General features: G+C 43.7%; 1 protein-coding gene across 1 annotated transcript in view; it reads right to left on the bottom strand.

The window, feature by feature from the left end:
* The window catches only part of LOC149437677 (interleukin-12 receptor subunit beta-2-like), an 80,358-nt gene extending 55,318 nt beyond the window's left edge, over nucleotides 1-25,040 (bottom strand). Inside the window, exons 1-3 of the mRNA XM_089660738.1 lie at nucleotides 24,896-25,040; nucleotides 10,359-10,500; nucleotides 1,750-2,004 (exon numbers count right to left, since the gene is read on the bottom strand). Of these exons, the coding sequence (XP_089516864.1) occupies nucleotides 1,750-2,004; nucleotides 10,359-10,434 (331 nt within the window). The 5' untranslated portion in view covers nucleotides 10,435-10,500; nucleotides 24,896-25,040. The remainder of the gene's footprint in view (nucleotides 1-1,749; nucleotides 2,005-10,358; nucleotides 10,501-24,895) is intronic.
* Nucleotides 25,041-25,731: the final 691 nt, after the last annotated feature.

The raw sequence follows: 25,731 nt of genomic DNA, 5'->3' as shown, positions 1-25,731 counted from the left end.
TCACCCCCTTGGTCTCAGCCCGAATCACACATCTACTGAGCGACATATCAGACTGGATGACACTCCACTTCCTTAAATTGAACCTCTCCAAAACCGAGTTTCTTGTCTTCCCCCCAGCCCGGACACCACCCCCCATTGATTTCTCCGTCACATCCAACAACTCCACCATCAAACCCGACCTGCAGGCCAGAGTACTGGGTGTCATTCTGGACTCCAACCTATCCTTCCAGCCCCAAGTCCAATCTTTAACAAACTCGTGCAGACTCCACCTCCGCAACATCGCCAAAATCCGCACGTTCCTAACCCCAGAAACCACTAAACAGCTCATCCACTCCCTCATCATATCACGACTCGACTACTGCAACTCCCTCCTCACTGGCCTGCCTCGCCACTGGCTATCCCCGCTTCAGTCGATCCTGAATACGGCTGCCAGACTCATTCACCTTTCCAACCGCTCTGTCTCCGCCACCCCCCTCTGCCAATCCCTCCACTGGCTTCCAATTGCGCAACGGATCAAATTCAAAATCCTAACACTGACGTACAAAGCTGTCCACCATACTGCCCCGTACTACATCTCTGACCTAATATCCAAGTACCACCCAACACGCACACTCCGCTCCTCACAAGACCTCCTTCTCTCTAGTTCCCTGGTCTCCTCCTCCCATGCCCGCCTCCAGGACTTCTCCAGGGTGTCACCCATCCTCTGGAACTCCCTACTCCAACCCATCAGATTATCACCTACTCTCCTCTCCTTTAGGCGCACCCTGAAAACCCATCTCTTCAGGGAAGCCTACCCCACCCCCTGCTAACTTGCCGACCTCCTCCACTCTTCCTACCACTCCATCCCCCACAGCTATCTCCTCCTGTGCCGCCACCCCCTCCCTCCTAGATTGTAAGCTCGAAAGAGCAGGGCCCTTGATCCCCTCATGTTTTGCATTGTATTGGTATTGTTCTGTCACATGTTCTGTCCCCCTTTGTAATGTACAGCGCTGAGCGAACTATTGGCGCTTTATAAATACTGTATAATAATAATAATAATAATATATGCAGCCACTCCTCCTATCCAGATTCTTTCGCTGCCCCCAGTGCTCTCCAACCCCCCCCCCATTTTCCACCCCCTGTACTCTCTGCCCCTGTGCTCCTTGGCCCCCCATGTTTTCAGGCCCCCTGCTGTGCTCCTTTACAGCCCCCCCTTCCCCTGCAGTGCTGTCTAGTTCCTCCCTCCACTCTCCCAGAGAGCTATTCCTGTCCATTCATTCTGTGCAGCTGAGGCTGCAGAAATGGAGATTGAGGGCTGTGTTCTCAGTCTCCTTTCTCTGTCCCAAAGGTGGAACATCAGAGGTCTGTTTAGACCCCTGATATTTCACCAAAGTCCCCCAACGGGGTGCCTAAAAAAAAAAAAAAGTAAAAAATAATATTGCAAAAAAAAAAAAAAATGGTAAAAAAAAATAAAAAATAAAATAACAAAAATTTAAAAAAATTACTGACACCAGTGGCGGAACTACTGGGGTTACAAAGGTCGCACTTGTGACTGGGCCCTGGTGTTCCCCCACTGGGCTCGGAGGGAAGGGACATTTTTCAAAGTGTTCTCAACCGAGCAGCAACATTTCCAGCTGTAGATGGAAAGTCGAGGTGGTGTAAAAATTCAGATTAACCACCTGTGCTGTGATCCTGAGTTGTAGCACACAAAAGGCGTGATGGTGCGAGCGAGCCCTAAAGTGACAGCAACGTTGTATGATGGGCACTTACATCCAAAATATACTTCTGCTCCACAGAGCAGCCTGTTGGCGGCGTCATTACACAAGTACGGTATTCTGCTGGGAGTTAAACTGGTGTCGTTAATGGTGATGGAATTCCCGTGTCGATTTTCCCATCTCTTATCTCCATGAATGATTTTGACACCTTGCTTGCCGTTGCTCTTACGGGTACATGTAATGGTGACGATGGAACCTACGAGGACGACGTTGCTGGGTCTGATCTCCATCTGAGTGTAGTCACAGGTCTCTGCAAGCAATGAAACATTAAGGAGCCACTTAATAATTATTCAAACATGTTTTTACCTTTTTCATTATTTAAAGTGTTACTAAACCCACAACAGTACAATCAGTCTGTAGATGCAGTAAAGCATGCTTGTTATACTCACTGTGGTGCCTAAGGGGTTAATCCTCCACATTGTGTAAAAAGGCTGTTTGATGTTGTTTTCTCTGCCCCTCCTCTTGCTGAAATGACCACCAGATACAGAATGAATCCGTAGTTGCAAGCACATGCTCTGTTTGGTGTGTACTGCTAGAGAGGTTTTTTTTTTCTTGGGAGAGTGCATATGATCAGCACAGGGCCAATCAGCACTGTCTAGACAAAGGGTCAGAGGTTTCACATCCTTCTAGAGCAGAAAGAAAACTCCTCCTACAAGCTTTAACCAGTGCTTTGCTGAAGTTACAAGACTGCTTTAACTGCTGATGAGAAAAGGTATTTAGCAGTTTATATTTACTAAAATAATTGCATTTATATGTTGTGTGTACTATGGGGGACTGGACATAGTGAATGCAGGGTCCAGGGAGATCGGATATAGTGAATGCAGGGTCCGGGGAAAGCGGATATAGTGAATGCGGGTCCGGGAAGACCAGATATAATGAATGCAGGGTCCGGGGAGACCGGATATAGTGAATGCAGGGTCCTCGGAGACCAGATATAGTGAATGCAGGGTCTGGGGAGACCAGTTATAGTGGATGCAGGGTCTGGGGAGACCAGATATAGTGGATGCAGGGTCCGGGGAGACCAGATATAGTGGATGCAGGGTCCGGGGAGACCAGATATAGTAAATGCAGGGTCCGGGAAGACCGGATATAGTGAATGCAGGGTCCGGGAAGACCGGATATAGTGAATGCAGGGTCCGGGGAGAGCGGATATAGTGAATGCAGGGTCCGGGGAGAGCGGATATAGTGAATGCAGGGTCCGGAGAGAGCGGATATAGTGAATGCAGGGTCCGGGAAGACCGGATATAGTGAATGCAGGGTCCGGGAAGACCGGATATAGTGAATGCAGGGTCCGGGGAGACAGGATATAGTGAATGCAGGGTCCGGGGAGAGCAGATATAGTGAATGTAGGGTCCGGGGAGACCGGATATAGTGAATGCAGGGTCTGGGAGACCGGATATAGTGAATGCAGGGTCCGGGGAGAGCAGATATAGTGAATGCAGGGTCCGGGGAGACCGGATATAGTGAATGCAGGGTCTGGGAGACCAGATATAGTGAATGCAGGGTCCGGGGAGACCGGATATAGTGAATGCAGGGTCCGGGAAGACCGGATATAGTGAATGCAGGGTCTGGGGAGAGTGGATATAGTGAATGCAGGGTCCGGGGATAGCGGATATAGTGAATGCAAGGTCCGGGGAGACCAGATATAGTGAATGCAGGGTCTGGGGAGAGCAGATATAGTGAATGCAGGGTCCGGGGAGATCAGATAGATTGAATGTAGGGTCAGGGTTCTAGGCGGATTGGACGGCAGTGGGGTGAAAAAAGACATCAGAGTTCACATACAGCAGAGCTGGCTCAGTCTGTGTCCACTCTGCATAAACTCAACGGACACAACCCTGTCATCCACCTGCTCTGCTTTGATCTGCAAGGGATCAGCGACAGATCTCCTGCCAATGCAAACAGAGTTCACCCACAGGGGCCTTAGTTATGTAGGATAGAAAAGGGACCAGGTACGGGGTTTGGTAGTCCTATCTTGTTTCTATTGCCCTGATGCAATACAGTGAATTGTCTTTCTAATACAGGAGGTGTGTTACTGGCCAGATCACCAAGTAAAAATAAAGAGAAAACACCCTAAAAAGAAAACAAACGCAGCCACCACATCTAAGGACTGGCAAGCTGCAATATATTACATTTTTGGTTTTGGGTCTGGGTACGCTTTAAAGTGAAGCTTTTTTGCCATTTTAAGTGATAATTCTATTTTTTTAACCCCTTCCCGCCGATGCCTCCCGGTGCCTCCCGGGACTTTAAGAGATTCAGACGCCGGGAGGCGGGGCGGTTGGGGCGTGGCTTAGGAATCATGTGACCGCCGTGATGACGCATCACGGCGGTCACATGATCGGGAAAGGTCCCGTTCGAAAGAGCGGACCGGGACCTTTCCGTGAGTACCACACATGTATTTAGTTACATGGACGCAAATGTGCGGCCGCTCGGCGTCTATGCCCAGACGCCGGGAGGCCGCACATTTGTGTGCGGCCGGCGCAAAGGGGTTAAGCACTTGATTTTCTTTTTTAATGAAATGCATTGCCTTTTTTTTTTTTATTGTCCAAGAGGTCTGTTTGATATAAATAGTGTTATTAATATGTGTTAAAAAAATGTGGTTCTCTGTATACAGCGGGTAAAATAAGTGTTGAACTTGTCACCAATTTTCTTAGTTACCGTATTTGCCGGCGTATAAGACGACTGGGCGTATAAGACGACCCCCCTACTTTTCCTGCTAAAATGTAGTGTTTGGGCTATACTCGCCGTATAAGACTACCCCTCTTCCAATGCACACCAGTGGGAGGAATAGTGCCCCATCATTGATGTCAGTGGGAGGAATAGTGCCCCATCATTGGTGTCAGTGGCAGGAATGGAGCCCCATCATTGGTGTCAGTGGGAGGAATAGTGTCCCATCATTGGTATCAGTGGCAGGAATAGCGCCCCATCATTGGTATCAGTGGGAGGAATAGTGCCCCATCATTGGTGTCAGTGGGAGGAATAGTGCCCCATCATTGGTATTAGTGGCAGGAATAGTGCCCCATCATTGGCATTAGTGGCAGGAATAGTGCCCTATCATTAGTATCAGTGGAGGAATAGTGCTCCATCATTGGTGTCAGTGGGAGGAACAGTGCCCCATCATTGGTGTCAGTGGGAGGAATAGTGCCCCATCATTGGTATCAGTGGCAGGAATAGTGCCCCATCATTGGTATCAGTGGGAGGAATAGTGCCCCATCATTGGTATCAGTGGGGGGAATAGGTGCCCCATCATTGGTATCAGTGGCAGGAATGGTGCCCCATCATTGGTATCAGTGGGAGGAATAGTGCCCTATCATTGGTGTCAGTGGGAGGAATAGTGCCCCATCATTGGTGTCAGTGGGAGGAATAGTGCCCCATCATTGATGTCAGTGGGAGGAATGGTATCCCATCATTGGTGTCAGTGAGGGATGGAATAGTGCCCCATCATTGGTGTCAGTGGGGGGTGGAATAGTGCCCCATCGTTGGTGTCAGTGGGGGGGGGAATAGTGCCCCATCATTGGTGTCAGTGGGGGGGGGGAATAGTGCCCCATCGTTGGTGTCAGTGGGAGGAATAGTGCCCCATCATTGGTATCAGTGACACCAATGATGGGGCACTATTCCTCCCACTGAGACTTGCTGACCCTGTTCTCGTATGGTGCTGCTGCAGCCAGCATATGTGGTTGCAGCAGCACCTCTACACAGAACACTTACCTGCTGCTCCGGCACTCAATTTTCGCGGGGCCGCTCGGCTCCGCCCCCTCGCCGGTGATTGGCCGCCTGTGTGCCTTTCCTGAGCTACAGTTCTGGCGGCCAATCACCGGTGAGGACGCGGAGCCGAGCAGCCGCACGAACATCCAGTGGCCGAACTGAAGGAGACGCCGCGCTTCCTGGACCGGATCGTCGTGGGACTGGATCCAGGTAAGAGACATCAGCCCCTGCAAACCCCTGTACTTAATGCCGCAGCCCCCCTAAACATGTGTACCGGCGTATAAGACGACCCCCGACTTTTGAGAAGATTTTCAAGGGTCAAAAAGTCGTCTTATACGCCGGCAAATACGGTAATATTATTATTATTATTATACAGGATTTATATGGCGCCAACAGTTTGCTCAGCGCTTTACAATATAATGGGAGACAATACAGCAACAATACAGTTCAATACAAGAGGGATAGGATGGCCCTGATCCTGGGAGCTTACAATCTAGGAGATATTTATAAAGGCGCTATTGACATGAGGTTTTCACCACATGTTGGTAACAACCCGTGCAATCCATACATACAAAGAAACTAAAACAAATAAATTCAGAAATTAAGTTATGTGTAATAAAATGGAATGACACAGGGGAAAAGTATTGAACACATGAAGAAAAGGAGGTGCAAACAGGCATGGAAAGCTGAGACACCAGCTGAAATCTTTCAGTAATTAGAAAACAATCCTGACCCTTTTCAGTGCAAATTAATATTAGCTGGTTTAGTCTCAACTGATGGCCTATAAAAAGGTGTTACACAAGAAACATCTCATGATGGGTAAAAGCAAAGAGCTCTCTGAAGACCTTCCCAACCTTATTGTTGCAAAACATACTGATGGCATTGGTTACAGAAGAATTTCTAGACTTCTGAATGTTCCAGTGAGCACTGTTGGGGCCATAATCCAGACGTGAAAAGAACATAATTTCACCATAAACCGGCCATGACCAGGTCTTCCTCGCAAGATTTCTGACACAGAAGTGAAAATAATTATCAGAAGAGTTGTCCAAGAGCCAAGGATCACTTGTGGAGAGTTTCAGAAAGACCTGGAATTAGCAGGTAGAATTGTTTCAAAGAAAACAATAAGTAATGCACTCAGCCGCCATGGCCTGTATGCACGCTCACCACGCAAGACTCCATTGCTGATGAAATAGCATGTTGACTTTCGTTTAAAGTTTTCTGCACAACATTTAGACAAGCCTGTGATATACTGGGAGAATATAGTCTGGTCAAATGAGACCAAAATTAAACTCTTTTGATGCCATAATACACACCATGTTTGGAGGTCAAGTGGCACTGCACATCACTCTAAAAACACCATACCAACAGTGAAGCATGGTGGTGGGAATATCATGGTGTGGGGCTGTTTTTCAGCATACAGTACTGTCAAACTTCATTTCATTGAAAGAAGGATGAATGGAAAAATGTAACGAGACATTCTTCATAAAAATCTGCTGCCATCTACCAGGATCATGAAGATGAAACGAGAGAGGACATTTCACCAAGACAATGATCCCAAACACAAAGCCAAGGAAACTCTCAATTGGTGTCAAAGAGAGAAAATAAAGCTGCTAGAATGGCCCAGCCGATCACCTGACTTCAATCCAATAGATAATCTATGGAAAGAACTAAAGATCAGATTTCATAGAAGAGGCCCACCGAACCTTCAAGATTTGAAGACTATTTGTGTGAAAAATGGGCCAAAATCACACCTGAGCAATGCATGTGAATAGTTTCTCCATACAGGAGGCATCTTGAAGCTGTCATTACCAACAAAGGATTTTGTATGAAGTATTAAATAAATTTCAGTTAGTGTGTTCAATACTTTTTCCCTGTGCTGTTCAATTTTATTACACATAACTTAATTTCTGAACCTATTTATTTTGGTTTCTTTGTATGTATGGATTGCACGGGTTGTTACTGACATGTGGCGAACGTTTCAATTGTACCTTTAGAAATGTATTTACTGAGAAAAATGAGGACAGGTTCAATATTTATTTTACCCGCTGTATATTGTAATAATGTATACATGGGGGAAAGCCATTACATATGAAAATCCATTGAAAGTAATGCCTTGGTTTACAATTTTTTTTCGCAATACGAAGTAAATTTACCCAGGATGCATTGCACCTGGGAGGTTTATAGCGCCAGCCCCGTGCCTTTAAAGTGCACTTTATAAAGAGTTTTGAACAGATAAGACTTGTTTTCACTTTTTTCTGACCTCCGGAACGGATTAATTTGTTTTCAATGCATTTACGAATTAATTTTTAATCATGTCCCTGTACAGTATTTATGCCTTTAAAGTGCACTTTATAAAGAGTTTTGAAAAGATAAAAGCCTTTTTTGTTACTTTTTTCTGACCTATGGAATGGATTAATTGGTTTTCAATGCATTCCTATGGCAAACCGCAAATTTTTCGCAATATGAAACATCCCGGGGGACACATTAAATTTGTAAACTGAGGTACGCCTGCATATTGTACATTCACATCAGTCCCTAACCCTCAAGGGGTGTACAATATAAGGTCCCTAACTCACATTTATACATACACATTTAGACAGGAGCCAATTCACCTACCAGCATGACTTTGGACTATGGGAGGAAACTGGAGTACCTGGAGGAAACCTACGCAGGCACAGGGAGAACATGCAAACTCCAGGCAGGTGGTGCCATGATTGGGATTTGAACCAATGACCCCAGTACTGCCAGGTGGAAAAGCTAACCACTTAGCCACTGTGCTGCCACAATTCTTGCCTTTTCAGCATGCAGGGTGCAGATTATGGCATTGACATAAATGTAGCTCTAGAGCAAATATGGAAGATGATGATTGGTTATATTTAGACATGTCTCTGGCTTTCTTTTTTTAAAGCTGTAACTTTCATTTACATATACGAGGTGGTATCAAAAAGTTTTGAGACTAGTTTTGTAAGATGGCAAAAGATAGCAGCACAAGGCTGCACACACAGTCACAGGGAGTGCCTACCTTCATAAATCAGTATGCCAAGAGACATTGTTCTGAGTACATCGGGAGCTGTGCAACTGGTGCTATTCTGATCATGTGCGTTACCATGGTTGCTATTTCATCATGGACAGCATGTTAGAACAAAGAGCAAACGTGAAATTCTGCATGAAACTGGGGAAATCTGCCACAGAGACGTTTGACATGATTCGGCAAGTTTATGACGATGCTGTAATGAGACGTTCAACGTGTTTTGAGTTCAAGAGCTGAAGAACATCACTGGAAGACCTTCAACGAGCTCAACCCCCGAAACTGTTCAGTGTTGAAACCATTTGGCAACTTGTGCATGATGATCATCGGAGAACAATCCACAACATTGCTCCCATTGTCCGTGTGTCATACGGAACAGTCCAGGCAATCTTCACGTGTGATTTGAACATGCGCCGTGTTGCTCCAGGCTGCAATGATCTCATTTTTGGACTCACCTTACTCACCAGATTTGGTTCCTGCGGACTTCACCCTCTGCCCAAAGATGAAGATCCAGCTCAAAGTTCGCCATTTTGACAACATTGCAGAGATCCATAAGATGCTTGACACACTTCGAAAAGAAGACTTCCAGGACATATTCCAGAAGTGGCAGGATGATGGGAGCGCTGTATTGCTGTGCAAGGGGACTATTCTGAAGGTGATAGTGTGCAAACGTAGATTAAATAAAGTACTTTCTTGTAAACAGAGCTAGTCTCGAAACGTTTTGATACCACCGCGTATATTCCTTATAAATTCACCAAACCCAGATATTACACTGTAAAAGTAGTAGTGACATCACAGTGAGCGGTCTTTATTACAGGAAATACACAAAGCACACCAAGATTCAAGAAGGTTATGCATGACAAATGGATTTAGACAATATTTGATGATTCCCAAGTTCAGCTTTAACCACTTCCAGTCCGGACACGTTTACCCCCTTCCTGTCCAGGCCAATTTTTAGTTTTCAGTGCTATCACACTTTGAATGACAATTGAGCGGTCATGCAACACTGTACCCATATGAATTTTTTAGAATTTTTTTGAGACAGATAAAGCTTTATTTTGGTGGTATTTATTCACCACTGGGATTTTTTATTTTTTTTGCTATGTAAATGAAAAAGTCCAAAAAATTTAAAAAAAAAAGTGTTTTTCTTATAAAATTTTGCAAATAAATAATCTTTCTTCATAATCTTGGCCAAAATTTATGCCGTTATCTTTTTAGTAAAAAAAAATAACCCAAATTAGTTTATAACCAAAAATTATAATTTTTAAAAAAATGTTTAAATTTTTTTTAATTTTTTTATATTATTATTTATGTTTTTTTTTTACATACTTGTCACCCTAGCAGTACAGTGTCAGCATAGAGACACTGTACTACTTGTGGGGGGTGTTGAAGATTTTTTTTTTTTTTACACTGATTGCTTTTACACCCATAAAGGCTGTAAAAGCAATAATTTCTGCTCTCTAGCTGCATTCTTGCAGCCATTGAGAACTACTGAATGAGCTGTGATTGGTCACAGTTTGTCACATGGTACAAGGCTGTTGTGAATAGCCTTGTACCATGTGACCGCTGTGATCACTCACAGATTTCACATGTAGTAAGCAATGATGTCACAAGTGACACAGCGGGCACCGGGCACCGGATCGCGGTGCTGCGTGCTCCCAGGGAGCGCGCACAAGCAGGGTGCGGGGAGGCCGTTTATAAACGGCCACCCGCCCCGGCACTGCCACTGTCCGGCCGTTTATATACAACGGCCGGACGGGAGGTGGTTAAGGAAGGTGCTGCTACCCAATTAGTTACATAGTTAGTCTGGCTGAAAAAAGACAAAAGTCCATCCAGTTCAACCATAATTAGAATTGGATTCTTCTTTTACTGACCTGAATATGCGTTAATAAATTGACACAGTAGGGTGATATGAAAGGCCGTCCAGTATATGAAAACCTGCCTCTCCATGAATGTCACATTAAAGGTGGCTCATCGATCCTCGCTTGGTGCATGCTGTGCTTCTGCATAGGGACCCTGGAACAAACATGGTAGTTAAAGGACATTGCAATTTTAAGAAAATCTAAACACTAAACAGACAACAGTCAGGCTACGTTCACACTAGCCTTGTGTGCAGGCGGCAGAGAGGCGTTTGGGAAGCGTTTTTACCGCTTCCCAAACGCCTCTGCCAGCTCTGCACATTACAGCACATGGTGCTGTTCTAACAGGAGCGTTTGCGTCGCGTCGCGGCAAAACGGACGCCTCTGGTCGAGTCAGGAGGCTTTGAAGCCTCCTATTCTCGTCTATGGTGCTGCTCCGCAAACGCCCGGCCGGCGTTTGCGGTGCGGTTGCGACGCGGTTGCGGGGCGTTTGCGGAGCGGTAACACCACTCAAATGCATTATAGGCGTTTGTGGGGCGTTATTAACGCTCGGCAAACGCCTAGCAACCGCCGCTAAACCGCGCATGCGGCGTTTGCGGAGCGTTTGCCGAGCGTTAAAAACGCTCCGCAAACACCGGACCAACGCTTGCCAAACGCTATAGGGGCGTTTGGCAAGCGTTGGCAAAACAGCCTAGTGTGAACGAGCCCTTAGTGAAGTACTGTATGATATGATGTCCAAGCTGGTCCAAACCATTTATAGCTCTTTTGGCCCTACTTCTCCTTTGGGTCATAGGACTGTACCAAGGGCTGCTGCTAGAAACCAAGAGGCCCCATACAGCCAACCTGAAAGGGCCACCACCCCCCACCAAATAAGCACAGTTTATCATGCTTCAGTTATGAATGAACATAGTGATCGGTACCAGAGATCACACATTGTGTTCATTCAGGAAAGGAAGGGGCTGGTAAATGTGACATATTTACTTGACCCTTCCCCCACTCTCTTGCAGCTGCCAGTGGGAAGGAGAGGAGGGAAGCCGGCAGCACTTTGGGGATGTGGGCATGCAGGGGGCGTGGGCAACAGGGGGAAACATATGGTGGGCAGGGAGGGTGATGGGTGTGGCTGGAGGGCAATTACCGAAGCTTAATGCCAGCAGAATGCAGAGGGAAAGAAGCCAGCTTTCAGCTGCATTAGAGAGAGCGATATAGGGGATCAGTTCCAGTAATTGCCCATCCCCCCACTGCCTTGCTGATCACCCTCCCTGCCCACATCCGATTCACCCAGCTGGCTGGGCCCCCCTGCTGGCCTGGGCCCCGTACAGGAGGACCGGTGGTACCCCCTTATCCACAGCCCCAAGTGTACCTAGTTCTGCACTCCTGTGACCCGTATTAAGCTGACAGTGGGCTAAAGTCCTCTGTCGGCTGACGTCAGCTGGTCCAGACCCTGGACTCTGGAGGGATCCCGATTTTAATGTTGGGATCCACCCAGATGTTTGAGTGGCAGCTGGCATCGGGCCAATGCTGCATCCACCTAGGTATGATTGTTTTTTTTTTCAAATCCCACACTTCCTTTTAAAAGACAAAATCTTTTTTTTTTTTAATTTTAGATAGAATATGGGAGGGTTATAACCCCTTTCAGTTTTCACCAGGACTAGTGTCCCATTGGAAGATTTCCTCTCTATTCCTGTTCTGGGGACAGCCCAAAATTTGGGATTTTCTTTAAAGTGTTACTAAAACCCCAAGAGTAAAATCAGTCTGTATATGCAGTAAATGCTTGTTATACTCACTGTGGAACCTAAGGGGTTAATTCTCATTGTGTAAAAAGGCTGTTTGAGCCTGTCTTCTCTGATCCTCCCCTTCTTCTACTGTCCCCAATCCATCTGCTGATAGTACAGAGTTCTAGGAGTCACTCTGCACATGATCAGTTTAGTGTGTATGGCTAGAGAGGTTTTTTTTCCTTTGGGAGGGTGCATGTGATCAGCACAGGGCCAATCAGCACTGTCCAGACAGAGGGTTAGGGGTCATGCAGCCTCATAGGACAGTCAGAGCAGAATGAAAACGTCTCCTACAAGTTTTAACCAGTGCTCAGTCACAAGACTACTATATACTGCTGATGAGAAAAGGTATTTAGCAGTTTATATTTACTGAAATAATTGCATTTGCATGTTGTGTGTACTGTGGGAGACCAGATATAGTGAATGCAGGGTCCGGGGAGACCAGATACAGTGAATGCAGGGTCTGGGGAGAGTGGATATAGTGAATGCGGGGTTCGGGGAGAGCGGATAGAGTGAATGCAGGGTCCAGGGAGACCAGATATAGTGAATGCAGGGTCTGGAGAGACCGGATATAGTGAATGCAGGGTCTGGGGAAACCGGATATAGTGAATGCAGGGTCCAGGGAGACCGGATATAGTGAATGCAGGGTCCGGGGAGACCAGATATAGTAAATGCAGGGTCCGGGGAGACCGGATATAGTGAATGCAGGGTCCGGGGAGACCGGATATAGTGAATGCAGGGTCCGGGGAGACCGGATATAGTAAATGCAGGGTCCGGGGAGACCGGATATAGTAAATACAGGGTCCGGGGAGACCAGATATAGTGAATGCAGGGTCCGGGGAGACCGGATATAGTGAATGCAGGGTCCGGGGAGACCGGATATAGTGAATGCAGGGTCCGGGGAGACCGGATATAGTGAATGCAGGGTCCGGGGAGACCGGATATAGTGAATGCAGGGTCCGGGGAGACCGGATATAGTGAATGCAGGGTCCGGGGAGACCGGATATAGTAAATGCAGGGTCCGGGGAGACCGGATATAGTGAATGCAGGGTTCGGGGTTTAGTAACACTTTAACTTTCACTTTTGAAGATAATGGTAAACAGGACAAATGGAGAGGGGGAATCTTTCTAACAGGGGCACAGACAGCAACAACCTGAAAAGTGTTGTAATCCCTCTCCACTCCATCCAAAACTAAACTAAAAACATGCCTTTAGTTATACTTTAAAGGCAGGGACTGATGTGAATGTACAATATGTAAAGTGCTACATAAATTGTCAGTGGCATATAAATACCTGTAATAAAAAGAAATATATACGAAACAAATGTTGCTGGAACTTCAGAACAGTTCTTTGCCTATATCATACGATCAAACTATTAACACCAACTGACTGATGAAGCTTTCATGAGTCAGCAATGTATATCTAATATTCATATATGACTACGGTTTTTGGAGTGGAATATTTTGTTGTGTGTATCTTGGTGGATTACATTTGATCTTTCACTAGGGAAGAGGTGTCTATTGATCACGCCATCACTGTCATATATTTTCCGTTGACACTCGAGTACTGTCTCTCCTTCATGTGGCTAAGACGCGTATTTCTAGGACTGTGGATCCGGGTGTACCTGCAATTTACATTGTGAATAACGTTGTATATGATATGGGGACTTTTTGTATTTTCAGAATTTTGGGGAATTTTTTTTTAGGCAATGTGGTTATTTTCCACTTTGTTTTAATTGTTTTTACCAAAGTGGTGTTTTTGTAGGCTATCGGTACATATATTTTTTCATAAATAATATTATGATACCTGAAGCTTTCCATATAACTGCGTCCCATGTGGATAGGTTTTTGTTGCTGTCTGAGACCCCACTAGGTAGATTCACTCTATGTATGTCAGTGCTACTTGCCTTCCCTGTTCCAGCACCGCATTTGCTTCTAAGGCACCCATCCACCCACACCTCCAGGTCTTACCCAGAGTGTCGTAGCCATGTCCAATTTCTGCCTCCTGACTGATATGTCATCACCACATCTAATCAGAGCATTGCAGCCCCAACCTCCTTCTGAAACTGTCATACTCAATCAGAGCGGCTTCCTCTGCCTGCTTTATTTAAACTCGGGGCAACTTCTGACTCGCTGCCCGAGCAACGCTCTTGCAAGCTAAATGCCAAGCCCCCAGTACACCTTCCTGCTATCCAGCCTGTATCCTTGATTTGATTCCTTTGGGTTTGTTCCTGGTTATCCTTGTCTGCTGCCCATTCTGACCTCTGGCTTGTTCCTGATTATCTCTGCTGCCCGTTCTGACCTCTGGCTTGTTCCTAATTATTCCTGTCCATTGCCTTTCCTGACTTCTGGCTTGTTCCTGGTTATCAATGGCTGCTGCCCATCCTGACCTCTGACTTGTTCCTGGTTATCCCTGTCTGCTGCCTGTTCAGACCTCAGGCCTGCTATTGACTGTCTGTGTTCACAGCCAGCCCTGACTTCTGGACTGTTCCCAGTGACCTCCAACTCATTCTCTGTGGTACTTAGAGCAGGGCGTACCCAGGGGTTTGTGAGCTGTGGTCAGCTCACAGCAAGGCTCATACCTCTGCAAGGGAGTCCCTGGTAGATATTGGTGGATTTTAGATTCTGAACACTGGGGGATCCCATGTCACCTGCTCTCTTGAAGGGCCATCCTCCTATTCCAAGTCCTTATCCAACTCCCAGGTCTTATCCATTCCATAGCAAAGCTAGCCCCATTTCCAGGAATTCTCTCTCTCAGCAAAGCACAAACCTCTGCAAGAGAGTCCCTGGTAACGTTTGGTGGATATTAGATTCTAAACACTGGGGGATCCCATGTCACCTGCTCTCATGAAGGATCATCCTCCTATTCCATGTCCTTATCCAACTCCCAGGTCTTATCCATTCCATAGTAAACCTAGACCCATTTCCAGGAATTCTCTCTTGCAGTTTGCTGCAGCGTGGCTCCTACTTGGCAGATCCAGCTCCCAGGTTTTACCAGTCCCGTGATGCCCTGCTTTACCATGAATCGGCTGTAGGACTGCTCTTCTTCGGGAGGCCTACCATCTCTCATTGGGTATCGCTTACAGGGTCCACATTGGTATAGTTAGCATCCTGACACTATGGGGTTTATTTACTAAAGCTGGAGTGTGCAAAATCAGACTCACTTCTGCATAGAAACTAATCAGCTTCCAGGTTTCATTGCCAAAGCTTCATTGAACAAGCTGAGGTTAGAAGCTGATTGGTTTCTATGCAGAAGGGAGTCTGATTTTGGACTCTCCAGCTTTAGTAAATAAACCCCTATTTGTCTTGATGACCATTGCCAAGGTGATTAAAAATCCCAAATATCTGAGTTGTCACCAGAACAAATATCAGAAGAAATCTTCCAGTGGATACCTCCACCAGTGACAACTGTCTAAGAAGTAAATTCCAGCCACTTCGCAAAGATTTTTTTTACTTTCTGTTGCTTGGACAGGAAGTGAAGGGAAATTTCCCCAACAGGAGACTGACAGCAAAAATACACTGGCAGGGGTTTTAACCCTTTCTAATTCTATCCAAAACTAACAAAAACATAGTTCATGCATACACTTTAATTACTTTCTGAGTTGCACCACAGCAAATTACTCTTCCTTAGGAACAGGTTCCCCATTAAGGGATCTTATAACTAGTGGTTTCAGATCAATAGCTAAGCAGTATAGTAAAGGATAAATATGATAGCCTGGGACTAGCACCCTCTAGTACACCACAGCCTATGAACTTCTCTCCCAATACTTTCCTTTTATGTGTTCAGAGATGTGAAGAGTAAGAATAAAATTCCAACTGTCTGACCACCATCCCACATTCCCTATTTTCTTAGGCTGAATGCAGCAGCTTGTTTCCCCATATCAAAGAAACATATATTTGAAATATATTTTAAAAATATTCTTCCCAAATATATTGACATATATTAAAATGCTACAATTTTGGCCGTATTCAATATATTTATATATATATATATATATATATATATATATATATATATATATACTGTATGTTGAAATGCGTTTCTATTACAACATATATGAAAAATATTTTTAAAAATACATTCAAAATATACTGTATGTCTTTAAAAATACAAATATACATTTTTGGAATGCATATACAAATATATGTTAAATATATGTTAAAATTACTTTTTTATATGTTAAAAAAAATCTGAAGAATATATTTCAAAATATATACTTATTTTTACATATAAAAAAGTCATTTTAACATATGTTTTTTTACATATATTTGTAAATGCATTCCAAAAATGTAGATTTGTATTTTTAAAGACATACAGTATATTTGAAATGTATTTTTAAAAATATTTTTCAGATATTTTGTAATAAAAACGCATTTGAACATACAGTATACATATTGAAATATATTTTGAAATATATTGAATATGGCCAAAATTGTAGCATTTCTATATGTCAATATATTTGGACAGAATATTTTTAAAATATATTTCAAATATATTTTTCTTTTATGTGGGTCACTTCGTATTGTTTTTCATCTCTTTGTGAAGCATGATTTACTTTAAAATTGCAATAAAACTAAACTAATATTAGAATCATGCAGGTTTTCTATTTCTAGGAAACAACAGAAATAAATGTTCTATAGTCCAAAGGTACTTTTTCCAAAACAAAAAGAGAACGCTTTTCAGGGGCCAAACTTCACCCCCTTCATCGGGGTTTAGAACTACACTCACAGGCCACTTTATTAGGTACACCTGTTCAATTGGTTGGCAACCAGGGGCGGCCTGACCATTCGGGCACTCAGGCACTGCCCAGGGGCCCAGGGTCAGTGGAGGGCCCCATGAAACGCCCCTGGTACCTTTTATAGGCTTTTTTGGGTGTACTTTGAGTTTGGGCAAGGACACAGGGGCCCCATGATCCCCTATTGCCCGGGGGCCCCATGAGTTGTCAGTCCGCCCCTGTTGGCAACACAAATTGTTAATCAGCCAATCACATGGCAGCAACTCAATGCATTTAGGCATGTAGACGTGGTGAAGAAGACTTGCTGAAGTTCAAATCGAGCATCAGAATGGGGAAGAAAGGGGATTTAGGTGACTTTGAACGTAGTATGGTTGTTGATGCCAGACAGGCTGGTCTGAGTATTTCGCAAACTGCTGATCTACTGGGATTTTCACGCACAACCATCTCTAGGGTGTACAGAGAATGGTCCGAAAAAAATAAAATATCCAGTGAGCGGCAGTTGTGTGGATGAAAATGCCTTGTTGATGTCAGAGGTCAGAGGAGAATGGGCAGACTGGTTCCAGATGATAGAAAGGAAACAGTAACTTAAATAACCACTCGTTACAACCAAGATATGCAGAATACCATCTCTGACGCACAACATGTCAAACCTTGCAGCAGAAGACCACACCGGGTGCCACTCCTGTCAGCTAAGAACAGGAAACAGAGGCTACAATTTGCACAGGCTCAGTAAAATTGGACAATAGAAGATTGGAAAAACGTTGCCTGGTCTGAAGATTCTCGATTTCGCTAGAGATGGTTGTGCTTAAAAATCCCAGTAGATCAGCAGTTTTTGAAATACTCAGACCAGCCCGTCTGGCACCAACAACCATGCCACATTCAAAGTCACTTAAATTCCCTTTCTTCCCCATTCTGAAGCTCAGTTTGAACCTCATGCCTTTTACATTGATAGCCAGAGAGAAGAATGCCCCATTTACAGAGGGATAAACAGATCATTGGTGTCATGGCTTTGGGCCTGGATCTATGTACGTACCATTGAATGGGGGTTCAATCAGCAACAGCTCAAGGAACCCCCTACAGTCTCTGGAGGTACTCTAGAATTCCACAGAAACCTGTCTGAGAAAGGCTGTGCTCTGATATACGTCTATGACCATTCTCACCTCCTGGACATTTCGTAGCCCACTTGTCTACTCCTCCTTCTGGCTCACTTATTACCCTGTGTTGTTTTTTGCCTTTTGTTTTGTATTTTTTTACCTCGTTCACTGATTGTTAATTTAAAGTGGTTGTAAACCACTTTAAATGTACCCAGTGAAGTGACTAGCCTCACGCGATACACAGAGATGAAACAAACGCTCCTACATGCGTTGTACCTGTCTATCTGCAGTCTTCTCTTCTCTACAGCTTTCTAAAACACACAGATCAAAGGCTATTTTTCAGCTCCAGCAGGCAGGGGGATCTGACGTCACATACAAAACATCATGGGGCTTTGAGCTTAGTGTAATCTGACACCTGAGTGGAAGGAATGGACACCCCCCTTACATAGTTACATAGTTAGTCTGGCTGAAAAAAGACAAAAGACCATACAGTTTAACCATAAAAAAAAAAAGTTATAATCCTACACCCACAGTTAATCCAGATGAAGGCAAAAAAACCAGCAAAGCACAATCCAATTTGCTCCTGCAGGGGAAAAAAATTCCTTCCTGATCCCCCGAGAGGCAATTGGATGTCCCCTAGATCAACTTTACCTATAAATGTTATATCCAGTTATATTCTGTGTATCCAAGAAAGAATCCAGGACTTTTTTAAAGCAATCCACTGAGCTGGCCAGAATCAACTCTTGAGGGAGTCTATGCCACATTTTCACAGCTCATACTGTGAAGAAACCTTTCCGTGTTTGGAGATTAAATTTCTTTTCCTCCAGAAGTAAAGAGTGCCCCCTTGTCCTCTGTGATGATCTCAGGGTGAATAACTCTACACCGAGTTCACTATATGAACCACTGATGTATTTATACATGGAGATCATATCCCCCCCTTATGTATTATACATGGAGATCATATCCCCCCTTATGTATTTATACATGGAGATCATATCCCCCCTTATGTATTATACATGGAGATCATATCCACCCTTATGAATTATACATGGAGATCATATCCCCCCCTTATGTATTATACATGGTGATCATATCCCCCCTTATGTATTATACATGGAGAGCATATCCCCCCTTATGTATTATACATGGTGATCATATCCCCTCTTATGTATTATACATGGTGATCATATCCCCCCTTATGTATTATACATGGAGATCATATCCCCCCTTATGTATTATACATGGTGATCATATCCCCCCTTATGTATTATACATGGAGATCATATCCCCCCTTATGTATTATACATGGTGATCATATCCCCCCCCCCTTATGTATTATACATGGAGATCATATCCCCCTTATGTATTATACATGGAGATCATGTCCCCCCTTATGTATTATACATGGAGATCATATCCCCCCCTTATGTATTATACATGGAGATCATATCCCCCCTTATGTATTATACATGGAGATCATACCCCCCCCTTATGTATTATACATGGAGATCATATCCCCCCTTATGTATTATACATGGAGATCATATCCCCCCTTATGTATTATACATGGTGATCATATCCCCCCCCTTATGTATTATACATGGTGATCATATCCCCCCCCCCTTATGTATTATACATGGAGATCATATCCCCGCTTATGTAATATATATGGAGATCATATCCCCCCTTATGTATTATACATGAAGATCATATCCCCCCTTATGTATTATACATGGAGATCATATCCCCCCTTATGTATTATACATGGAGATCATATCCCCCCTTATGTATTATACATGGAGATCATATCCCCCCTTATGTATTATACATGGAGATCATATCCCCCCTTATGTATTATACATGGAGATCATATCCCCCTTATGTATTATACATGGAGATCATATCCCCCTTATGTATTATACATGGAGATCATATCCCCCCTTATGTATTATACATGGAGATCATATCCCCCTTATGTATTATACATGGAGATCATATCCCCCCTAATGTATTATACATGGAGATCATATCCCCCCTTATGTATTATACATGGTGATCATATCCCCCCTTATGTATTATACATGGAGATCATATCCCCCCTTATGTATTATACATGGAGATCATATCCCCGCTTATGTATTATACATGGAGATCATATCCCCCTTATGTATTATACATGGTGATCATATCCCCCCTAATGTATTATACATGGAGATCATATCCCCCCTTATGTATTATACATGGAGATCATATCCCCCCTTATGTATTATACATGGAGATCATATCCCCCCTTTTGTATTATACATGGAGATCATATCCCCCTTATGTATTATACATGGTGATCATATCCCCCCTTATGTATTATACATGGTGATCATATCCCCCTTATGTATTATACATGGAGATCATATCCCCCCTTATGTATTATACATGGAGATCATATCCCCCCTTTTGTATTATACATGGAGATCATATCCCCCTTATGTATTATACATGGAGATCATATCCCCCCTTATGTATTATACATGGTGATCATATCCCCCTTAATCTCCTCTTCTCAAGAGAGAATAAATTCTGTTCCTCTAATCTGTCCTCATAAACTTCTCCCCCTCTACACAGTCTCATAGGGAGACATGCAAGCCGATTGCATTCAGCTGACATTTGGTCAAGCCTTTTAATGACTGGGATCAGTAAATGGTAAGCAGAGGCTCATACACATTGTCCATTAAAGGTGTACAGCATAAAATCCTGCCTTTTTTCCATGCCAGGGAAGCCCTGTGCTGGTTACAGCCACCCATAGACATGAATGACTGTGTGCGGATATACTGCTGTACATAATAGGTGGGTTGACAGGAGTATCAGCGTATACCAATTTCCAGCCATGCAGAGCCATTCACATCTATGGGTGGATGCATAAAGCACCTGGACGTCCCTTGAGCAGGAAAAGCCAGCATTTTAGGCTGTATGCCCCTAGCATGCTCGTGTATAAGAGATCACAGGGGTTCAGTGTTTTCTGCCTCCTGCAGCCAGTCGTCTTGGAGGGTTTATAACTGCAGCAGAGAGATTCTATAGGCTCAAAGCATTATTTTTTTAATATTTACACATTCTGTCTAAAGTGATTGATGAACTCTATGCCAGCAACTGAAACAAATACAAGAATGTAAAAGCTGATATATTATCCTGCAAGGCATGTCTTATATAAAAAAACATGTCTAACATATCTTGTGAAGTATTCTGGCTAAAGGGCGATGTCCGTAGGGTGCTTTCAAACCCATTTTTTAAACGGTTAAGTAAAAACTTTGGAGAGCACGTTAGGAGTGTGAGCTCTGTGGTCCAGCCATGTAGGAATGGATGGGTGGTGCTGCATGGAGGCTGTTATAGAGTGTGAGCTCTGTGTTCCACTCTCATAGAAATGGATGAGTAGCGTTGCATGGAGGATGCTATAGTGAGCTCGGTTTTACAGCCTCGCAAGAATGGATAAATGGTGCTGCATGGAGGCTGTTATAGCATGCGTGAGCTCTGTGTTCCAGCCATGTAGGAATGGAAGACTGGTGCTGCATGGAGGCTGTTGTAGAGTGTAAGCTCTGTGTTCCAGTCTCATAGAAATGGATGAATAGCGTTGCATGGAGGATGCTATAGTTAGCTGTTTTACAGCTTCGTAGGAACGGATTAATGGTGCTGCATGGAGGCTGTTATAGCATGTGTGAGGTCTGTGTTCCAGCCATGTAGGAATGGAAGACTGGTGCTGCATGGAGGCTGTTGTAGAGTGTGAGCTCTGTGTTCCAGTCTCATAGAAATGGATGAATAGCGTTGCATGGAGGATGCTATAGTTAGCTGTTTTACAGCTTTGTAGGAACGGATTAATGGTGCTGCATGGAGGCTGTTATATCATGTGTGAGGTCTGTGTTCCAGCCATGTGGGAATGGATGGGCAGTGTTGTATGAAAGGCTATCATGACAAGAATGAGTATATCGATTGAAGATTGCACGATGATTGGTTGGTGTATGGGACTCCTACATTGGACTGTACATTTTTGGTTTTTTATGCTTTAAGAGCTACACTTTATATATATATATATATATATATATATATATACAGTCATGGCCGAAATTGTTGGCACCCTTGATATTTCTCCAGGAAATCATGTATTTCTCACGAAACGTATTGCATTAACACATGTTTTGCTATACACATGTTTATTCCCTTTGTGTGTATTGGGACAAAACAAAAAAAGGGAGGAAAGAAAGCAAATTCGACATAATGTCACACAAACCTCCAAAAATGGGCTGGACAAAAGTATTGGCACCCTTTCACAACTGCGGATAAATAAGAATGTTACAAGCATGTGATGCTCCTGTAAACTCACCTGGGGCAAGTAACAGGTGTGGGCAATATAGAAATCACACCTGAAAGCAGATAAAAAGGAGAGACGTTCACTTAACCTTTGCATTGTGTGTCTGTCTGTGCCACACTAAGCATGGACAACAGAAAGAGGAGACGAGAACTGTCTGAGGACCTGAGAACCAAAATTGTGGCAAAATATCAACAATCTCAAGGTTACAAGTCCATCTCCAGAGAACTAGATTTGCCTTTGTCCACAGTGCGCAACATTATCAAGAAGTTTGCAACCCATGGCACTGTAGCTAATCTCCCTGGTCGTGGACGGATGAGGAAAATTGATGAAAGATTGCAACGCAGAATAGTCCGGATGGTGGATAAGCAGCCCCAAACATGTTCCAAAGACATTCAAGCTGTCCTGCAGGCTCAGGGAGCATCAGTGTCAGCGCGAACTATCCGTCGACATTTAAATGAAATGAAACGCTATGGCAGGAGACCCAGGAGGACCCCACTGCTGACACAGAGACATAAAAAAGCAAGACTACAGTTTGCCAAAATGTACTTGAGTAAGCCAAAAGCCTTCTGGGAAAACGTCTTGTGGACAGATGAGACCAAGATAGAGCTTTTTGGTAAAGCACATCATTCTACTGTTTACCGAAAACGGAATGAGGCCTACAAAGAACAAAACACAGTACCTACGGTAAAATATGGTGGAGGTTCAATGATGTTTTGGGGTTGTTTTGCTGCCTCTGGCACTGGGTGCCTTGACTGTGTGCAAGGCATCATGAAATCTGAGGATTACCAAAGGATTTTGGGTCGCACTGTAGGGCCCAGTGTCAGAAAGCTGGGTTTGCGTCCAAGATCCTGGGTCTTCCAGCAGGACAATGACCCCAAACATACGTCAAAAAGCACTCAGAAATGGATGGCAAAGAAGCGCTGGAGAGTTCTGAAGTGGCCAGCAATGAGCCCAGATCTAAATCCCATTGAACACCTGTGGAGAGATCTTAAAATTGCTGTTGGGAAAAGGTGTCCTTCCAATAAGAGAGACCTGGAGCTGTTTGCAAAGGAAGAGTGGTCCAAAATTCCGGGTGAGAGGTGTCAGAAGCTTATTGATGGTTATAGGAAGCGACTGATTTCAGTTATGTTTTCCAAAGGGTGTGCAACCAAATATTAGGTTAAGGGTGCCAATACTTTTGTCCAGCCCATTTTTGGGGTTTTGTGTGACATTATGTCATATTTGCTTTTCTGCCTCTGTTTTATATTTGTTCCAATACATACAAAGGGAATAAACATGTGTATAGCAAAACATGTGTTAATGCAATACCTTTTTTGTGTGAAATACTTGATTTTCAGGAAAAATATCAAGGGTGCCAACAATTTCGGCCATGACTGTATATACTGTATATGTATGTATATAAAAACACAGTATATATATATATATATATGTGTGTAATATACTGCATATGTATGTATATAAAAAATGTATATACATATACACAGTCTATCTATCTATCTATCTATCTATCTATCTATCTATCTATCTATCTAAGTGTAATATACTGCATATGTCTGTATATAAAAAAAGTGTGTGTGTATATATATATATATATATATATATATATATATATACATACACACTATATCTATCTATATATGTAATATACAGTATATGTATGTATATGTGTGTGTATATATATATATTTTTGTTTTGAACATTCACAAAAGGATGCTAAATACTGGGGGAATCTACTTATGATAAAGGGCAATGGTATGAGGTTATATGATATTTGATTTGTGATGTCATATTGGAAGCACTCGTTAACCCAGTGGAGGGATTGCACTGTTGGGTGGTAGCTGCTTTCCTGATTCAATTTGACTTATTTTTTTATTTATAGTTTTTATTTTTTAGAGTACTAATAGCACAGGGGATTGCTATTTTTATTTTGAATCTACCATAGCAAGCATACCTCCCAACTTTCTGAGATGGGAAAGGGGAACATGTTCATATAAAGTATATACGTAGGTGAAAGACATACCCCTGCGATGCCCCAAGTTACATGGACCATAAATAATAAATGATTGGTTGGACCCGTAAATTATTTTATTTCACCACTACATTTTCTTTATACCGACATTTCAGACAAACAAATCCAATTATTTAGTGGTCGGATGTACGGTTTACTGCGGTATAACATTTCTAGTAACTAAAATGTACATTTCTTTGTAGAGGTCTATACATCAGACCAAAAAGAGGGACAAATGAGGAGTAAAGAGGGAAAGAAGGATTTTGTTCTAAAAGAGGGACAGTCCCTCCAAATCAGGGACCGTTGGAAGCTATGAAAGCAAGCATGTTTAACAGTTCTGACTTCACTCAGTCTATTCTGATCTCAGTGCTAGCTCCAGTAGTATTGAAGCTAAACACAGCCAAGCAGTTAGCATTTTCAAACCAGAGATGTCAAATGCTTGTATTTTGCTGTTTCCTTCCTTGCATCCTGTGATTTGATTACTTTGATTGTTATTCCCCAGGACATTGGTCTGACAATTAGACATGGTATGTAAAATACCTGTCCGACACCATACTGAGACAAAAAGTACAGCAAGCTCCAGTACTTACCTGCAGATCCTGTTGCTGTAGGGGGAAGGTCATTGTTTCTCCAATTTTCTGCATCAGACGTAAATTTCATATGAAGAGCGTGCAACACTCAGATTTTCACACAACAGCCATCCATCCAACCAAATGACACGTACTATCCCTTCTACAACGCTTGCAGCCTTCTTTGTGGTGCCGTCTCAGAACAGCGCAGAATATCAGCCCCAGAAACCACAGACCAAACCCCGCCCCCTGAGTACACAATCCTGCAATTCACACAGTCATTTCGGGCTCAGAGCTGTAATTTGTGGTCATGCTTTTAACAACAGCATGGGGCTGGAGTTTCTCACAGCAGCCTACATATCAGGATTCAAGGCAATTTATTCAGGATTTGCCTCCTACACAGGATTTGTGGTGCGGAAGGGCGCTCTTGTATGCTTGTCCTTAAAGTGTTGCTAAACCCTGGACCCTGCATTCAATACGGTATATCTGGTCTCCCCGGACCCTGCATTCACTATATCTGGTCTCCCCGGACCCTGCATTCACTACGGTATATCTGGTCTCCCCGGACCCTGCATTCACTATATCCGGTCTCCCCGGACCCTGCATCCACTATATCTGGTCTCCCCGGACCCTGCATTCACTATATCCGGTCTCCCTGGACCCTGCATCCACTATATCTGGTCTCCCCGGACCCTGCATTCACTATATCTGGTCCCCGCTGGACCCTGCATTCACTATATCTGGTCTCCCCGGACCCTGCATTCACTATATCTGGTCTCCCCGGACCCTGCATTCACTATATCTGGTCTCCCCGGACCCTGCATTCACTATATCTGGTCTCCCCGGACCCTGCATTC

This window comes from Staurois parvus, unplaced genomic scaffold (assembly GCF_062004578.1).
Source record: "Staurois parvus isolate SC_StPar_1 unplaced genomic scaffold, SC_StPar_1.0 ptg001270l, whole genome shotgun sequence".
Classification (NCBI taxonomy): Eukaryota; Metazoa; Chordata; class Amphibia; order Anura; family Ranidae; genus Staurois; species Staurois parvus.
The sequence above is the reverse complement of the archived record's forward strand: the minus strand, read 5'-3'. Positions and strand labels throughout refer to the sequence as shown.